This window comes from Mus caroli, unplaced genomic scaffold (assembly GCF_978045245.1).
Source record: "Mus caroli unplaced genomic scaffold, Mus_caroli_1 scaffold_3, whole genome shotgun sequence".
In the NCBI taxonomy this organism is placed as follows: Eukaryota; Metazoa; Chordata; class Mammalia; order Rodentia; family Muridae; genus Mus; species Mus caroli.
In genome coordinates this window covers 153,862,988-153,882,875 of record NW_028227258.1, presented here as the reverse complement: position 1 = coordinate 153,882,875, position 19,888 = coordinate 153,862,988, and the positions used below count along the sequence as shown (strand labels likewise).

General features: G+C 36.5%; 2 protein-coding genes across 8 annotated transcripts in view; one reads left to right on the top strand and one right to left on the bottom strand.

Annotated features, from left to right (window-relative positions):
* LOC115030595 (uncharacterized) overlaps positions 1-19,888 on the top strand; it is a 74,902-nt gene that overhangs the window by 7,119 nt on the left and 47,895 nt on the right. The window contains exon 2 of one of the 2 annotated variants that reach the window (XR_015046794.1): positions 10,106-10,236. The exons of the other annotated variant lie outside the window; for it this stretch is intronic. The gene's annotated coding sequence lies outside the window, so the exon portion shown is untranslated. The remainder of the gene's footprint in view (positions 1-10,105; positions 10,237-19,888) is intronic. 2 annotated transcript variants of the gene reach the window in all.
* Positions 1-19,888, bottom strand: part of Il7 (interleukin 7) — a 42,776-nt gene that overhangs the window by 11,296 nt on the left and 11,592 nt on the right. Inside the window, exon 1 of one of the 6 annotated variants that reach the window (XM_085836031.1) lies at positions 10,919-11,192. The exons of the other annotated variants lie outside the window; for them this stretch is intronic. Within the exon in view, the coding sequence (XP_085692157.1) occupies positions 10,919-10,936 (18 nt within the window). The 5' untranslated portion in view covers positions 10,937-11,192. Of the gene's footprint in view, positions 1-10,918; positions 11,193-19,888 lie in introns of those variants that run through there. 6 annotated transcript variants of the gene reach the window in all.

The window sequence follows — 19,888 nt, the reverse complement described above, 5'->3', positions numbered from 1 at the left end:
ATATCCACTTATCAATGAATACATATTGTGTGAGTTCTTTTGTGATTGTGTTACTTCACTCAAGATGATGCCCTCCAGGTCCATCCATTTGGCTAGGAATTTCATAAATTCATTCTTTTTAATAGCTGAGTAGTACTCCATTGTGTAAATGTACCATAATTTCTGTATCCATTCCTCTGTTGAGGGACATCTGGGTTCTTTCCAGCTTCTGGCTATTATAAATAGGGCTGCTATGAACATAGTGGAGCATGTGTCCTTTTTACCGGTTGGGACATCTTCTGGATATATGCCCAGGAGAGGTATTGCTGGATCCTCCGGTAGTACTATGTCCAATTTTCTGAGGAACCGCCAGACTGATTTCCAGAGTGGTTGTACAAGCTTGCAATCCCACCAACAATGGAGGAGTGTTTCTCTTTATTTTGAACTTTCTTTAATCGTTAATTTAAAAGAAAAGTCACTTAAACTTGATCAAGTACTTTTTATGCATCAATCATGTAAAATTTAGTAATGAAGATACATCTATGAAAACTATATACTTCATTATCTCAATGTATTATTGTTTAGTAGCAAAAACAGATATTAATCCAATAGCCACAAATAATTACCAACTTGGTAATTGTGAAATTATGAAAGATAAATGGTATTACCCTGGTAGATTTTGTTGTCGTTGTTGTTTTTAACATGACACAAATTAGTTATCTTAGAAGGGGAACCTCAGTTAATAAAATACCTTTATTATATTCATGTAGGCTTGTCTTTAGGGAATTTTATTGATTAATGATTGATGTGGGAGTACCTATACCAATGTGGATGGTTCCAGCATTATACAAGAGCAAACTGAGCAAGCCACAGGGAGAATGCCAGAAAGAACCATTTCTTTATGGTCTCTGCTTCAGTTCCTGCTTTCAGGCTTCTGTCTTGAGTTCCTGCCCTGATTTTCCTTTTTGATAGACTACCACCATGAACTGAAATAAACCTGTGTGCCCCAAGGTGCTTTACGTCATGAATTTTAACCAAGCCCCTGGACCAAGTTCTGCAACAAAAGTCACCCAGGCATAAATGCACAGGGAGGCTCAAAACATAGAAGACAGGAGTCAGAATTAGCTTCCTCTGGAGAGAAAGTTCTATAGCAATGGTGGCTGAATAAAAGAAACCAAAAGGAGGGAACATGCCTATTAACAAATATAGCATCCTAATTTAAAAAAAAAAAGGGTCTGGAAGAAGTTATTCAGTCAAAAAAACATGTTAAGAAACCTCCCTAAAATCTAAAAGTAAAAGTTAACAACTAAGTATACTTATAGTGACAAATGCAGGAATAATGGCTACAGAGACACAGGATGACAAAGTATATGAGAGATATTCAGCCTCACATGTCCCCAGGGGGAAAAAAAAACTGAAAAATAATGAACGACCACATCTGTCTCATGGCTTTTGCAATATCTAAAGTCTAAAACAGACCACACCAAACACTGGACAGGGTATGGAGCAATAAGAATTCTCAGTTATTGCCTGTGGGAATGCAAAATGGCACTTCCATTTGGAAGACAGTTTGGTTGTTTATCTTATAAAATTAAGCAAACTTTTCTTTAACTCAGCAATCCTGCTCCTCAGTATTTACCCAAAAATTTGAAAGCATGCTCACACAAACACTGCAAATAGCCCTTTACAGTTGCTTTATCATTTTCTCAATTTTGAAGCAATGAAAATGTGTCTCAGCAGGTAAGTGCATAACCTATGGCACTCTGGACAATGGAATACTTTGTACTGAAAGAAGGCTGTCAGACCACGCAGGAAGACCTGAGGGAAATTCACATGCATTTTGCTAGTGAAAGAAGTGTTTAAGTATGGATACAGAAAAATATCCATGGCATTTAGCAAAGAGGCTGTGAAGGACAAATGGGCCAGTGAAACTTTTTATATGGGCCTATGATGTGAATATTTGTTATTTGAGACATCAACCCATTAGAGTTTGATTTTACACCAAGAAACAACTCTGATGTAAAATATGGGCACAGGATGATAATGACGTGTAGAATCCTAGACTACAGCACATGCAGCACTGTACTAGAGTTCTGTTAAAAGTGTTCCTGAAGGCCAGTGAAATGGGATTCTATCCTTTTGGGACAAATTTGTTTTTGTGAGATTAACATTGATCTTAAAATTAATTTTGTTATTTGAAGTTTTTTTATGAAGATGAAATGGGAGGTATAACCCCCAAATATTGACGAATATTGATTAAATATTGCATGTTGTCAAATGTCCATAATCCCAGCAATTCATTAATGGAGGAAGGAAAATCAAGAGTTAAATTCATCTTTAACTATATAACACATTAGAGTCCAGCTAGGGCTAGATGAAACCCTGTTTCAAAAAAATGTGTTTATAATAAGCAAGGATAACAGAAATAGCATACTGAGGAAGTAAACACACGCACTGCACACCCACACAAACACACGCATATGCACACACACAAACATGTACAAACACATGAGCACGCACACATGCATACACATATGTAGAGACACATATACAAACACGTGAAACACACATACATGCACACACAAAAACATACACACATGCACATACAAACACACAGGTATGCACGCGTGTGCACTCACACACATACATGCACACACATGTACAAAGTAGCAGGTTATCAAGTGCCTAAAGGCCTGAAAGCCTACAAACATTGAATCTAGACATAATAAAGGATACACTCTGGATACAGATTTTTATAAGAAAACTTAGAAGTAACCCAAATTAGTAAATTTATATTTGAAGAAAAGAAGGACTGGTTCTTTGGAAAATACCAAATGGTTATGAGAAAATGTCATTAGGAGTCATTTTATTGATATGTTCTGTTGTAGTAAATATTTAATCTCAATCAGGGGTTTCTACCCCACTTTTGATCATTCAGTTCCCAGATAAAAGACACAAAACTTTTATATTTATAGTAAGCCTTTAGCCACTAGAGCTGGGCAGAATTTACCCTCTGTGCTATTATGTTTACTTCCCTTCAAATAACTTCGATATGTGACTTGCCATGTTCTGCCTGGAACACTCCTATTCCAACTGGTTAGTCTTCATGGCCAATTCTTATGATCCCTTACCCATGGCATCTTCTTCTTTCCCTATCTCCTCTCTCTTCCCTAACATGGTCCTGCCTCAGACCCCAAGCCCACGAACTAAAACTATGCCTATCTCTCTTCTGTACAGATATCAGCTGTTGGCTTTTTTATTTAACCAATAGATTTAAATTAAGGAGCAAAGTTCCATACATAGCATAATGTGGTGTATGTTAGGATTTCCTCATCCCTGGGGGCAATCAGATTTTGGGGGCTGGTATTTACTATTACAATACACAGGAGAAGAACAACCCCCAACAGTTTTCTTTTGGCAGAATAATAATATGTAGTATTCCCCTAGACTCATGGCATATTTAGTCTTAAATTCTTGGGTACTTTAGCAGTGTCAAACATGGGTTCCATCTTATGGAGCGGGTCTTAAATCAAACCAGAAAGTAGTTAGTTAATCCCATAATATTTGTGCTTCTATTGTACCATATCATACATTACAAGCAGATCACTCTTTTAGATAGCAGGGTTTATGACTGGGTCCATAGTTACCTTCTTTCTCTAGTAATGTGCAGAGTATCTTCCAGTACCATGCATGCTAGTTGATAGAAGTGAAGCTTCTCTCTAGACTCCAGCTCAAACTCTTAGTGTTTAATGAGATATGTAAGTGTTGTCTTCTGCAATAGGGCTTTATGATCAGTGGATGAAGAGCAAACAATAAATAAATAGCCTTGGAAATAGTCTGTGATGTCTGGGGGTTTCCATGGGCCCCTTGTCTAATGACGACTCAAGAAGATGTAACAGATTTAACCCCTTCCTGACACTGGAAGCTTTACTTGTTGCATTGAGTCATCTAGTTGGGATACAATATCTCCTAATATTAATGACTCCATTTAGATTTCTTTCATATATGCATATATTTTGGAAAATTCTACAGTAGCAGGTTTCCATGTGTTTTTTTTAAATATCCTTTAGTGTGAGTTGTCCCTCCTATTATTCCTCCTCTACCCTTTTCTTCCACTACCACCCCTGTTCAATCATATTCTAGTTTCTCCATAATAGTATTCTGTTTCCACTTCCTTAGGAGGTCCTCTCCTGGCCCCTTCTCTCCCTTACTAAATTCCTGACCTCACTGGTTATAAGAATTCTATAGCAAGTCTTAAAAGCCAACCTCCATTAACAAATCTTATGGGCAAAATGTGGCAGAGACTGAATGAACAGCTACACAGAAACCGACCCACCTTAGAATCCATCCCATCTGCAGACAACAAACCCTGACACTATTGCTGATGCCAAGAAGCACTTGCTGACACAAGCCTGGTATACCTGTACTCTGAGAGGCTCGGTCAGCATCTGACAGATGCATAGACTTAAAGCGAACCATTAGACTGATCCTGGAGACCACAGTGGAAGAATTGGGGGGAAAACTGAAGGAGCTGAAGGTGACTGCAACCCACAGGAGAATAATATTAACTAACTGAAGCCCCAAAAGCTCCCAGGGACTATACTACCAACCAAAGAGTCCCATGGACAGAGATGGGTGTATGGCTCCAGTTACATATGTAGCAAAGGATTGCCTTGTCTGGAATCAGTGGGAGGGGAGACCTTTGGTCCTGTTGGACCAGTGTAGGGGGATGCTAGAGAGGTGAGGCTGGAATGGGGTGGGGGAGCACCCTCTTATCTATAAAAAGGAGGGGGATGGGATGGAGGTTTGTGGAGAGGAGACTGGAAAGGGGGACAGCATTTAAAATGTAAATAAATAATCAAAAAGAGCTAACATCCAAATAAGGTAGCTTACATGCTTAAATGTTACTAATTATGCCATCTTCATGCAAATGAACTTTATTCAAAAGTTTTAATGAGCTGAGGTTATAGAAAAGTTATAAAGTCTAAAATACATCTAAATCTTATTCCCATTCACATATTGGTGATAGTTTTTATTTATTTACCAGTGAATATATTGACTTTAATATATTTTATGTATGTATAAATCAATATTTTAGAGCAACACATGTGTTCATAATAATCAATATCAAAATACTAAAACCATTAAATTTTGAGTGGCATTTAAAAGAGCTTAATACTAGGTAGTTATGTGGCTAATAGGAAAAGAACAGTGGAAGCAGGAATCCCAGAAGAAGGAAGCAAAGTAAAGGCACTGTGGTCTAAAAGTTTGATCAGGAAATAGAACCTAATTCTGTTTAATTATACTGTTACGAAGGAGGAGTCACTACAAGGTGAAAATTGGGAAAGAAAACTACAAAGAACAAATTGTTTCTCATGTGTCCAGATAAGGAGTTAATCCTGCATTCTGGAATGACTACTGAGAAGTTATTGTACCAGGTGACAATTTGTTCTAAGAAGTTCTTTGTAATGATAATCTTGTTTAGATAATACTCAGCAATATTCAGAAAATCGTACTTATTTACTTTGTCTGAAAAGCAAATTCAGTGATGGGTAAACATGAATCTTGAGAAGAGAGGAAGAGGAAGAACAAATTATTGCTTGCAATAATTCTGCTTTGCTGGAAATTTGCAATGGTGAGAGTCGATTAAAAGCTATGGCTTCAATCTGGCAATATCTTACTAAACAGACAGGCATGCTTCAGTTTGGAACAGCCATTGGCAAGTAAATTATATGATAATCAATGCCCAAATTGTAAGCCATGTTCTATGATGTCTGCCTAAAACAAAACTGACAAAAACCCAGACATTTATGTGCTGAAGTACATTCAATATGTCCACTGTTTGTATATCTCATTACAAATTATCAATTACCAACTTTGCACAGGTAACAAATCACAGGCATGTGTAAAAGCTAAGGCAATGTCTGTGAAAGCTTTTACTCCCAGTCTTTCCTTAGGCTGCCCTATTCTTAACAAAGGTCACAAAGGAACTATCTGGAAACAGGAACTGCAGCTTTCCTGCATGGACAGTTATTTCCTCATTATGAACATGAATAATATCTTTTCTGGTATGCAAAAAACAAAACATATTCAATTAAGCACACTTATGTACAATTAAATACTCTTAAAAATGTATCCTGAAATTTTTTTTAATTTATTTTTTTTTAATATTTTTTATTACATCTTTTCCTCAATTACATTTCCAATGCTATCCCAAAAGTCCCCCATACCCTCCCCCCCCACTTCCCTACCCACCCATTCCCATTTTTTTGGCCCTGGCGTTCCCCTGTACTGGGGCATATAAAGTTTGTGTGTCCAATGGGCCTCTCTTTCCAGTGATGGCCGACTAGGCCATCTTTTGATACATATGCAGCTGAGTCAAGAGCTCCAGGGAACTGGTTAGTTCGTAATGTTGTTCCACCCATAGGGTTGCGGATCCCTTCAGTTCCTTGGGTACTTTCTCCAGCTCCTCCATTTTATGTAGATCTTTTAATGTGTGCTACATTGTAGTAAATAGCTTAAATAAAAAATATTTAAATAAACAAAGGGATAATTTTATTAGTCTCTTACTTCTTGTGGCCAAGAGAAGCACATGAGACCTGGGCTTGCCATTCTTCTCATTTACTGTATACTCCTAAGGCAACATGGCTTATATTGTGTGTGTCAATTGCATATAAAACAGTAGATGAACTAGAAAAGTCAATGTTTTAATAATTAGTATTGATGGAAATTTACTATAGAAAATTTCAGAGGGAAAATTCAAAGACAGCCCTTCCAGAAAGAACCTTCACAATACTGTATTCTCAAGTACAGTATTTCAGAATATTATTATGAAGGTGCCCCACCAAATGCTTTATGAAGAAAACCAGTTACATAACAAATATTGAAATGGTTGGGTTTTGCTCATGAAGATATCTCAATGCAATCTGTTTGATGAGTTTCAGCATAAAAAGTCAATTGGTAAAATTTGCTAGAAAAACTAATATTAAGTACAAAAGAAAGAAAGATCTCACAAAAAGGCAATCCATATATATATATATATATATATATATAGGCTATTAAACTCACTCTTGTACAGAAATGCATCTGCACTGGATTCAGTTTCCTGGATATGAATATATGTTCTCTACATGGGCTGACTTCCCAGCTTCACTATTGATGCAACTTCAATATACATTGTACTGTTTCCTTACTTTGTGTTAGTAAAGCTGTGCTTATGTAAGACTGGTGATAAGAAAGAATGTTGCACGAATTATATGATTCAACAATTGGCAGATTTCCTTGGAAACCAATGTTCATGTCAAAAACAGACTCACCCCATATTTATTGGAAACCTGGCCACAAAGCCACCTGCACTTGATACAGTGCAACAGACCATGAAATGTGCATAAACTTCTCTGTTATGTAGAAGGGTATTATTATATTTGTCCTCTTGAGTATCCCTCTCAGAGTCTTCTAAGTAGACTAGTTCTATATCAGTGAAACAGAACAGAGACCTAAAATTAATTATGCTATTAGAATTAAGTAATTTTATAGTAAGAATAGACCCTAGAAATTATGTAAATCAAAAGTCTAATTATGAATGAGAAAATTGAGGCTCTGGAAGAATTAGATGATTTATTCAAAGACTGATAGATAATGGCATAGCAGAGTCTCTGACTCAAATGTTTTTACCACCAGTTCAATGTTTCTCTTAGGTTGGATTGACCTGAGGGAGCCTGGTTTGAATATGTTGTGTAAAATGAAAGGTTAGCTCATAGCAATGGTTTTCACACACACACACACACACACACACACACACACACACACACACACACACATTCATGAAGTTTGAGGCCTTTTACAGCTTAGGACTTCACTGGAGTTCTATGTAGTATTTTATTAAAAGAAATAATGGCTAAATTAAAATTTGAAGACTAATTAATAAAGACCTGTTCGTGAATTCTATAAAATGAAAAAAATTTGCATGTTCAGAAAGATGAATTCACGTGTCCTACCACATAGCTAGCAAGTGATCTTCAGGTTCATGCATTATCTATTGGGCCATTACATATGACCCTCCAGACACTGCTCACGATCATCATCAGCGTGTACAGAAAACTTTTCTATGTCACTGTCCTTAGAAATAATAATGACCAATGAATCTGTAGCTTATGCAAACAATCTGCATTCATTGAAAATCAAATAAGCATAGATATTACCACCATATGATCAAAAGCTCCATAATAATAAGCAGTCATCTGGCTAGATCCAACTTTTTAAGAATATAGAAAAAAGAAAGCAGCAAACAATGTTTAATGTTTACACAGGTGGGGATTTCAAACTAATAAAATTAGTATAGCTTTGATAAAATAAGCACTAAAGCACAAGTTTATTAGCTACACAAGAGTTCTCAAAGGCACTGGCACAGGACACCCACTGGCCAAGTGTAAGGAAAACAAGTCTTGATAATAAAGGAGGCTTATGTAAAAGAGAGTGGAAGAAGCCTCCCTCGCTAAGGCAAACTTTTAATCCTGTTGTGGCTAGAGCATTCACTTCATGCTTAGACCTAGAAAAGCCTTCTTCTCTTTCTCTCCAGGTGTTGGAACAATGCCCTCCTGGGGCTCAGAGAAGTTTCTGTATTCTACTTAGTTGTATCTCATGTAAGACTGTGTTTCTTATTTTCAACTATAACATTTTTTCTATAAAAGTGACAATATTGCCAATCACATATCCCCAGAGGTCCAAAGCACACCTGCTACCATTTGTTGGTTTTACTATGGCTCTGTGCTAACATACTGCGGTCAGTCTAGGTTCAAATGTGAATGTTGACAGACCTCGTCAATAGGCTTTCCCTGTTACTTTCTTCCCACATACACATCTCCATCAACCACTCTTCCCCTAAAATTATCCACTCTGTATTACTTGACCTTACAAAATCGAATTCACTTCATCAGACTTAGCATCTATCTACATTTTCTCTACTTACTCAGGGTTCATTCACTTTTAGGTATAAATACTAAACACCCAGATCAAATGAGTTGGTACCTTCAACACTTAAAAATATATAAGTACCCTGTTGTGTTGTAATTATTTCTTTAAGAGACTAATCTTTCCTTTAAAACTGTTAACATCTCTGGCCTCAGACTCAGGATGACAGACCAGTGTTTTGTATAGTTGAGTACATTATTTAACAGTTTATCTTCACAAAAACACAAAGTACATCCTTCAGAATCCTATTCTCCTCCATCTAGTCACTGCAGTTCAGCATAGAACACACAATTCATCCTTCCCTTGGCAGATTACAACTAGTAGATGCTGTGTTAATAAGTGTATAATTAAGCAAACAGTTAAGTAACAGGTCTAGAAAAACTGATGAGATCCCTTGCTGGCTTTTATGAGATGCTAACAACTCATCAGTTTTAAGGTTAATATGCAGTAATAGATGCACACAATGTTAAAGTGGCAACCTAACAGTAATTAAAATGTGCCACAGAGGAATTTATAACCGATTCTGGTTATTTGCTTTACTTTATGGCTGTTTACAACCAACCCTAACTTTCTATATTGATTTCAACTCCTGCCCATTTTCTCCCTCAGTTCCTCCCTACTCCCCCATCTCTCTCTTGTATGTGTGTGTGTGTGTATCTGTATGTATTACAAAGTGATAAACCTAAGGTCTTTCATGTTTTAACACAGTGCTCTACTAATGAGATATATTCTGGAACCTTTCTGGGTTCTTTTATTATTGTTAAGGACACAAAGGGTAAAGCCAATACAAGGTTGAATATGTTCAACGACTCTGGAAGGCAGAAGTGAGATAGGCACCTGTAGAACACGTATTTATTTCTAAAAGGAGATCTGATGTAAAGCTACACAATCTGGTTTGATAGGTTAAGCTATCATGCTGAATGAGGACAGGATGCCTTATTCTACAGCTTTGTCCAACAACAACAAGCAAGCTACTATAGTCAGACTGAAAACACACAAGCCAACAGTTAGCACAAGCCATTACTATACTCAATGGCTTTTATGGTATATAAAAATATGTAAAGAATATAAGTGCTATAATGACTTTATACTGTCTCTGTTATGTTCTAAAAGTTTGTATGAACCCAGACTTAATGGTTGGTATCTTCATTCTCAGTGCGATGAGGCAGGAGCTCTGGAAGGCAGTTATGTCATGAGGATGGAGCTGTCATGAATGGAGTTATATCAATGGAGTTATGTGAATGGATCTTATAAAAGAGGCCTCAAAAGGCTCTCTTGTACTCCACAGTGAGTAGAAAGGGCTCTCCCCATGCTGATGATACCATGTTTTCCTGCCACTGTTTATAAACCACCCACCTTGTTACTTTGAGATGATCACTGGAAAAAATGGCAACTCAGCACTCATGCACCTCAGTATATTTACAGAGTCATCATAAATAGTTTATACACTTGAATGTAAGGTAACAAAGTGTATCCCATAATTAACTTATTAATTCAGTCAGTATATATTGGTGAAGAAGAAATTCTTGGTGCTGAGATGCGTTGTGACTAACAAGGCAGAATCTGCACTCACCAGTAAGTAATTCTGGACAGCAGTAAAAGTCATGAGGAAAATTAATTAATTGACATAGTGGTAGGAGAAAAAAGTGACTCTAAGGGCAACAAACTGACCTAGCACTGTACCCCTGCATTTCTCTTGTCATTGGATTTTCTTTGCTCTCATTGCTGTCTTCCTCTCCCACTTATCCACTCCCTCTCCCCTCCTACTTTCACTCTCTCCCTCTTGCTCTTGTTCTCTCACTCTTTCTCAGTCTCTAATCCTCATAGTTTTTATTTTGAGGTAAAATGGAGAGCAGGTATGCAAGAAGAGCTTTCCCCATCATCCAACCTGCTCTTCGCCTCTGCTGTATTGGCTGTTTTGTTTTTTTGTTTTTCTGTTACAAGTGTCTTGAGGTGTGGCTGTACCCACCCCTGTGGTGAGATCCATGGTCAGTTGGGTGTAAACTCTCTCCCAAGTGAGAGCATTCTTAAAGTCATTCTTCTCATCAAATTCCTCCTTGGAAATTACTTCATCTCAGGAAAATAGCTGTGTTCCAAAAGAGAAGAGAGATTTACAGAGTTTATGTTATATGGCTAAAACTTGAACTGCCAGTTTCTCTTTATTTATTTTTTTGAAATTATATTTATTTTAAGTATTTATGATTAGATATTCTCAGATACTCCTTCCCTTCTCTCGGTTTGATATTGTTATTCTTCCTATGGGGTTGCAAACCCCTTCAGCTCCTTTAGTCCTTTCTCTAACTCATCCATTGGGGAACCTGTGCTCAGTCCCATGGTTGGCTGTGAGCATCTGCCTCTGTATTCATCAGGCTCTGGCAGAGCCTCTCAGGAGACAGCCATATCATGCTCCTTTCAGCATGCATTTCTTTTTTTTTTTTTTTTAGATTTATTTATTTATTATATGTAAGTACACTGTAGCTGTCTTCAGACACTCCAGAAGAGGGCGCCAGATCTCGTTATGGAAGGTTGTTAGCCACCATGTGGTTGCTGGGATTTGAACTCTGGACCTTTGGAAGAGCAGTCAGGTGCTCTTACCCACTGAGCCGTCTCACCAGCCCTCAGCATGCATTTCTTGGCATCCACAATAGTATCTGGGTTTGGTGACTGTAGATGGGATGGATTCCCAGGTAAGACAGTCTTTGGATGGCCTTTCCTTCAGTCTCTGCTCCACACTTTGTCTCTGAATTTGCTCCCGTAAGTATTTTGTTCCATTTCTATGAAGAACAGAAGCATGCACACTTAGGTTTTCCTTTTTCTTAAGCTTCATATGGTCTGTGAATTGTATCTTGGGTATTCCGAGTTTTTGCCCACTTATCAGGGAGTGCATACCAAGTGTGCTCTTTTGTGATTATGTTACCTCATTCAGGATGATATTTTCTAGTTCCATCCATTTGCCTAAGAATTTCATGAATTCATTGTTTTTAATAGCTGATAGTACTCCATTGGGTAAATGTACCACATTGTCTGTATCCATTCCTCTGTTGAATATCTGGATTATTTCCAGATTATGGCTATTATAAATAAGGCTGCTATGAACATGAAGTGAAGCATGTGTACTTGTCATATGTTGGAGAATCTTTTGGGTATATATATGAGCAGGAGTGGTATAACTTGGAACTCAGGTAGTACTATGCCCAATTTCCTAAGGAACTGCCAGACTGATTGCCAGAGTGGTTGTACCAGCCTGCTATCCCACCAAAAATGGAAGATCATTCCTCTTTCTCTACATCCTCACCAGCATCTGCTGTCACCTGATTTTTTTGTTTGTTTGATTGATTTTTTTCAAGACAGGGTTTCTCTGTATAGCCCTGGCTGTCCTGGAACTCACTTTGTAGACCAGGCTGGCCTAGAACTCAGAAATCTGCTTGCCTCTGCCTCCGGAGTGCTGGGATTAAAGGCGTGCGCCACCACACCTGGCCCTGAATTTTTGATCTTAGCCATTTTGATTGGTGTGAGGTAGAATCTCAGGATTGTTTTGATTTGCATTTCCCTGATGGCTAAGGATGTTGGCAGGATCAATATAGTAAAAATGGTTATCTTGCCAAAAGGAATCTACAGATTCATTGCAATCCCCATCAAAGTTCCAACTCACTCCTTCATTGAGTTAGAAAGACCAATTTGCAAATTCATTTGGAATAACAAAAACCCAGGATAATGAAAACTATTCTCAACAATAAAAGAACTTTTGGGGGAATCACTGTCCCTGATCTCAAGCTGTATTACAGAGCAATAGTAATAAGAAATGTATGATATTGGTACACAGACAGGTAGGAAGATCAACGAAATAGGATTGAAGACCCGGAAATACACCTACACAGCTATGGTCACTTGATCTTTGACAAAGGAGCTAAAACCATCCAGTGGAAAGAAGACAGCATTTTCATCAAATGGTGCTGGTTCAACTGGAGGCCAACATGTAGAAGAACGCAAATTGATCCATTCTCATCAACCTGTACAAAGCTGAAATCCAAGTGGACCCAGGACCTCCGCATAAAACCAGATACACTGACAGTAATAGAAGAGAATGTGAGAAAGAACCTCTAACACATGGGCACAGGGGAAAATTTCCTGAACAGAACACCAATGGCTTAAGCTCTAAGATCAAGAATTGACAAATGGGACCTCATAAAATTTCAAAGCTTCTGTAAGGCAAAGGACACTGTCAATAAGACAAAAGGGCAACCAACAGATTGGGAAAAGATCTTTACCAATCCTATATCCAATAGAGGGATAATATTCAATATGTACAAAGAACTCAAGAAGTTAGACGCCAGAGAATCAAATTACCCTATTAAAAATGGGTACAGAGCTAGACAAAGAATTTTCAACTGAGGAATACTGAATGGCCAAGAAGTATCTAAAGAAATGTTCAATATCCTAAGTATTTGTTCTTAACCAGGGGCCATCTCTACAGCCTGATTTGTCCTTTAATTGGTATATTTTGTGTTGTTTTTTTTTGTTTGTTTTGTTTTGACAAACAATTGTAAAAAAGATCTTAAAAGGTAACTTATTTTCTTAAATGATAATGTATTCACTCATGTTCTTATATTTAAATACAGGGAATGTTTTAAAGTCTAGTCTATAATACAATTTAATTTCTGTTGAGGTGGATTTAAATTTTTGTGTCTTATTTGCAATCATTAAGCATAGTATATTCAGATTTTAATGTTTTCAAATTTATAATTATTATATATTTGAGCATATAATGTGTGAAGGCCAGAGGACAACTTAGTAGAACTGATCCTCTTCTATCTTTATATGAATTCCATAAACTGAACTCAGGCATCTAGGTGGGGGCTGCAGCTGCTGCTGCTGCTTCCTCTTCCTCTTCTTCTTTTCTTCTTCTTCTTCTTCTTCTTCTTCTTCTTCTTCTTCTTCTTCTTCTTCTTCTTCTTCTTCTTCTTCTTCTTCTTTTCTTCTTCTTCTTCTTCTTCTTCTCCTCCTCCTCCTCATTATTATTATTATTATTATTTTAATGGCTTTATCTATCCTATCTTGCTATCCATATTTAGGCACAGTTTTAAGTAATAGTTTCTTTAACCACTCTGTGAGAAAATCAATCAAATGCAAGGTTGAAACCAGAGTTTGAGAGAGTTGTTAAATACAATGGAGTGTTTTTCTTCCAAAAGAGAGATAGGACCCTGTTTGAATTTAGGAAAGATAACTCAAATGTCAGAAAGAGGAAGGATGCACAGCAGAGGGTGGGAGTGAGCCAGTACTGCTGTGGAACAAGTCTTGGGGAGATGGGGAGGTTACCTTTCCTGATAATTTATTGGAAAAAGAAATGGTAAGGAAATGTACTAAACTGTGGAATTTGATGATGAGTGAGAGGAAGAAGAGCAGAGTATTAAGGCTGATCCAGGAGGTCAGGATTCAATGTTAGGTCAAATGCTAATGAATTAACTAGCATACAGTAAACACAAGAAGAGAACAATAGTGATAATTAGTTCACTAATATATACAGTATAGGTAACTAGAAATTTCTAATCATATTTGAATTGCTATTTTGAGTTTATAGGAAAACTGTGGATAAAAAGCTATTTTAAATCTATAAGTTCAAAGAATAAGATTCAATCTGTTAAGATTACCTTAAGAAAAATAGAGGCAAAGACATAAGTTACAACTGCATCAACCATTAGATCATAATTTTTAACATCAAGACAACTATTTATTGACAGTAATTAGATCAAACCATTCATAGACAGTGACCATTTGTAGTAGTCATGCTATTTTTAAATATAACCAGAAGTCTGTTATGATAACAAAGAATTAAATAGTGTAATCATACAAGTTAGAATTAAACAAAGTGGTTTTAATGGATAATATACTGTTATAGAAGACTGTAAACTTAGTCATATCAAAAACTTCCTGATAGTTAATGAAAAGTCTACAACAAACTTTTAATCATCATATATTAAGTGCAGACAAACAGAGCATTTTCTCTAAAATCAGGAATGAGCCACGGATGTCAACTGTCCCTCTAATTTGATATTGAGCTTAAAATTTGATACATGCCATAAGTAGGATGGTATGAGGGCCTATGACCCCATCAGAAGCAATGGTGCTGTTGTATTTTATAGAACAGACAACAGATCTCTAAACATCCAAAAGTTTCAGAATCCTACAAGTCCAATAAATTGCTTTCATTTGATATGAAAGACACTTCAACAATCCCATCCACATTTTGCAGTCCCAGAACTGTGACCATCCAATCTACAAACTCCATCACTACTTTTATTCATCCTTTAATGTATTAAAGTTCTCTTCTTCAATTAATGGCCTAGGGTTTGATGCTTATATGGTCCATATGTATGTAATATAAACTTGGGAAGGTTTGTGTGTGTGTGTGTGTGTGTGTGTTTGCCCGCACACACATGGTATATGGCAAGGATGTCACAAGTCTCAGCATTACAGATATTTTCTGAGATAGACCCAAAAGTATCAAATATCTAAGCCTTCTTGACGCCAGCCACCAGTATCACAACTTGTTGTATTATTTACACTTGTTCCCATAGAACCTAAAGACAATCTCTCCCATGGTTGATCTACTTTGACCAAAGCTGATTGTGCAAAAACTTGTGCTTGTCGCATGTGTTTCTTAAAAGGAACCCTTCATGTTTTGTAACCCAAAGACTGCATTTGCCAGTATCACACACAAAAACATGAAAATGTTCCTTCCATAAAAACTGGAGAAGATAATTTTCTATTTCCTGAAGCTTCAGAGACATGAGTATGTCCACAACACTTGCCATTTCTTGTCTTATAGAACCTGGAGATAGTTCTACAGATCATTCACCATCAGGACCATGACTGCTGCCATCACATATCAAGGGCCAGCGCGCTTGGTTCTGTAGGTCTGGGATATACACTTGGAAGTTTACATTATCTGAAAAGATGAAGCACTTCACTCATGAATCTCTTCAATTTATACCATTAAGGTACTCATAGATTTTTGATGTTGGTGATACCTAAAGAAATCATATGGGGGGGCTGGAGAGATGACTCAGTGAATAAGAGCACCCGATTGCTCTTCCGAAGGTCCAGAGTTCAAATCCCAGCAACCACATGGTGGCTCACAGCCATCCGTAACGAGATCTGGCGCCCTCTTCTGGAGTGTCTGAAGACAGCTACAGTGTACTTACATATAATAAATAAAAAAACAAACAAACAAAAAAAAGAAATCATATGGACATTGAACTTGTAACATCATCTGGACTCAGGCAAAGGATCAACTGATACCATACTTATTGAAATGAAAACATTATTCTCACGCAGAAAATACTCAATAAAATAAGTATTTTATTACATATGCAAACATTACTGCAGGGACCTAAGGATCATTAAAAGCCAAGAAACTATGGCTTGGATGACTTCAATAAGAGGAGATTTTTTTTTCCTCTAGGAATAGATCCCAATTAGAAGAAAATCTATAAACTGCCTGTAAAATATCAAAATAAGGAAGTTAAAGAATCTCAGTGAAATACAAGGGGATGTGGATAGGTGACACAATGAAATGAGAAAAGAAATATCAAGTCATCAGAAATCTTAGGAGTTTTAAGATTTCTTCTGCCTTAAATTTAAAGAAACCTAGGGAGCACCACAAACATAAATCTCTAAACTTGGAAGACAGAATAAAGAAAACAACAGAAAAAATGAAAGCAATAAAAAGGACAAATAAAGTATAATAAGTATTACAATATTCAAGGTAACATTAAGAGAACAATTTGTGTTACAGAGGTTCTAGGAGAACTCATACTCAGAAAGCATGAAGACATCATTTAATCATATGAAAGCCAAGGAGTTTCCACATCTTCCAGTGTGGACTCAGGCAGCTGGATCTCAGAAGCTCAAAGGACCTTGACTCGACTCATTCAAAAAAGAGCTTCTCCTGTATATTTTTGTATGAAAAATGTGAAAGTATGAGACACATAGAATTCAAAAATAGTGCAGGTAAAATGTCACAATAAACCAAAACACGATTAGGTTGACAGCAGATTTTCCAAAAAAGTCATATATACTAGATGGAAATAGAAGGAAATATTAAAACTGAGAAAAAAACGGCAACCAAGACTATTATGCATCAAGTCTATCATCTGTAAATGAAGGAGAAATGAGTCCTTTCTAGAAAAACTGGCGGAATTTACCAACAGCAGACAAGAGTTCTTCACAGGAAGCAAGGATGGAAGCAACTGTACAGATTCATAAGCAGGAGAAACACATACAAAAGAAAGAATAAAGCCTTGAGGAAATTGAGAAACACCAAGCTATAAGATAATTAATCAAAGAAGAAATGAAGGACACACAAGACAATAAGACAATAGTAAAATGACCTGTTTTGTCACACCTATAATCCCAGTACTTGAAAGCAGAGCCCAGAGGATTATAAATTTACAGCTTGGCTATATAGCTAGACAGATCTTATGAAACATAAAAGGAAAATGACAAAATGACATATCTTATGAAACATAAAAGGAAAATGACAAAATGATTAAAGTAAGCTTAAATGTATAGATAATAACCTTCAATATAAACACATGGAAGTCACTAATCGAAAGACACAGATTCATGAAATAAAGGAAGAAACAAAAGGCAAGAGCCAATTGTAGAACTATATGTTGGAAACCCAAGTCATTGGCAAAGACAAGCACAAGTTGAAAGTGTTGGAGAAAGATAAACCATGCAGAGAACCAAAAAGCCAGGAGGGTTATACTACTTTGATAAAAGAATCAGTCAGCAGAATATGTATTAATTACAAGCTCATATATTCCCAACACCGAACTACCCAATACCTAAAGCAATTACTTATATGCCTAACAGTAGAGACTCACCACAATGCTAGTTAATTAGAGACTCTGACTTTTTATTTTCACATCAGGGAAATAGTTCCAACAGAAAATCAGCAAGTAAGAATTAGAATTGAATCTTACTATAGAATAAATGGACCCAACACATATGTAGGAAACATTTCATCCAGCAGCATCACACTATGCATTTTCTTCCTTGGGACACAACACATTCGTCAGGATAGATCACATGTTAGGTTAAAAATCAAATACCAGTATTTCTTTTTTTTTTTTTTGGTTTTTCGAGACAGGGTTTCTCTGTATAGCTCTTGCTGTCCTGGAACTCACTTTGTAGACCAGGCTGGTCTCGAACTCAGAAATCCGCCTGCCTCTGCCTCCCGAGTGCTGGGATTAAAGGTGTGCGCCACCACGCCCGGCAGTCAGTATTTCTTTTTTAAAAGAATCATATCATGTATCTTTGCAAGGCACAATCACATTGTTGTTAAGGAGACTTATTGTTATATATTATTATTAACTCTCCATAACTTACAATAATGTTACTGTTTCCTCAGCCTAATGTGTCCTGCAAACCATGTTTTCAACCAACCCTGGATTTGTAATTCACAGTGCATATCATTCCCTTTGTCTTGCTAACCTGAACCTGTGATGTGGGGTTGATCTTTTGCCTTATGAAAATATGTCCTACCAGAAACGTTGATGACTTCACAGGATGATTCCATGTTGTGTATTCTTTCACTCATTGTTATTACCTCCTGCCTAACAGCCAATTATTCCCACAGTGTTTTGCTCTTAACCCTAATGTTTTCCCATAAGAGTCCTCAAAAGCCAATGAGGCATTTCTCTCTGAAATCCCAATTGAGGGTGAGGCAGCCATCTGGTTGGTCCCTTGTCTGACTTTGAATGAAGCTTGCTTAATCAGACAGTTGTGGAAATGTTTCCACCCCTCGGGTCTAACAACGATCATATGTTAAGTTACAAATAAAAAAGTCATATTTTTTTTAAGGGAACCATTGTGTCTTTGTAGAGCACAATGAAATTAAGTTAGAAATCAATGGAGAGTAATAGGTACCACAATCTATGAGATACATTTTATAAGTTCTTTGTTTATACTTTTAATGACTACACTAAAAGTAAAAAAAAAAAAAAATTATAGGCAACCTAACAATACACCTCAAAGATTCCAAACAACAAAATTAAAAGCAAAATTTTAGTAGAAAACAAACTTTAGAGCAAAATTAAATGAAACTATAAAACAAAAGTCAAGTAAATCAGTTAATATTTTGAAAACAAACAAATTTGACAAGTGTTATGCGAAGAGAGAAGAGCTAAATAATCTTTTAAATCAGAAATATAAAATAAATGAAAAATTAAATTCCTTATAATTCTGTATAATTTATATACTTATACATAACCCTTTTCATATTGTATACATATTTATTATATATAAGGAAATATATAAAAGGAGACATTACAACTGATACCACAGAACTAAGCAGAAGCACCAGATACAAATGTGAACATTAGATAGAAGAAGGATCAATGGCTAGCTGCAGCTACTGCTAATAAATACAGACTTCCTTTTGAAGTAATGGACTCTAATCTAGATAGCGATGGCAAACCAATATGCATTTTGGTTATATTAAATGCATCTGACTTGGGCTCTTTAAAATGATTCTGCCATAAATAATCCTTTAGATTTATTTATTTTTATTTTATGGATGTTGGTACTTTTTATGAGTGTATATCTATGTACCATATCAATGTCTTGTGTTGTGGTGGATCCTAGGGAGCTAGAATTACAGATTGATATTAGCCATGTGGGTGCTGGAAATCAAACCAGGAACCTCCTAGAAAAGCATCCACTGCACTTGACTAAAGGAGTCATCTCTCTCCTCTCCCCTGATAATAATATTTATTTAATTTAGTAATCTATCTATCTATCTACCTATCTATCTATCTATCTATCTATCTATCTATCTATCTATCTATCATCCATTTGTCCTTTTGAGACAGGTTTTTTTTAATTAGTTATTTTCTTTATTTACATTTCAAATGTTATCCCCTTTCCTAGTTTC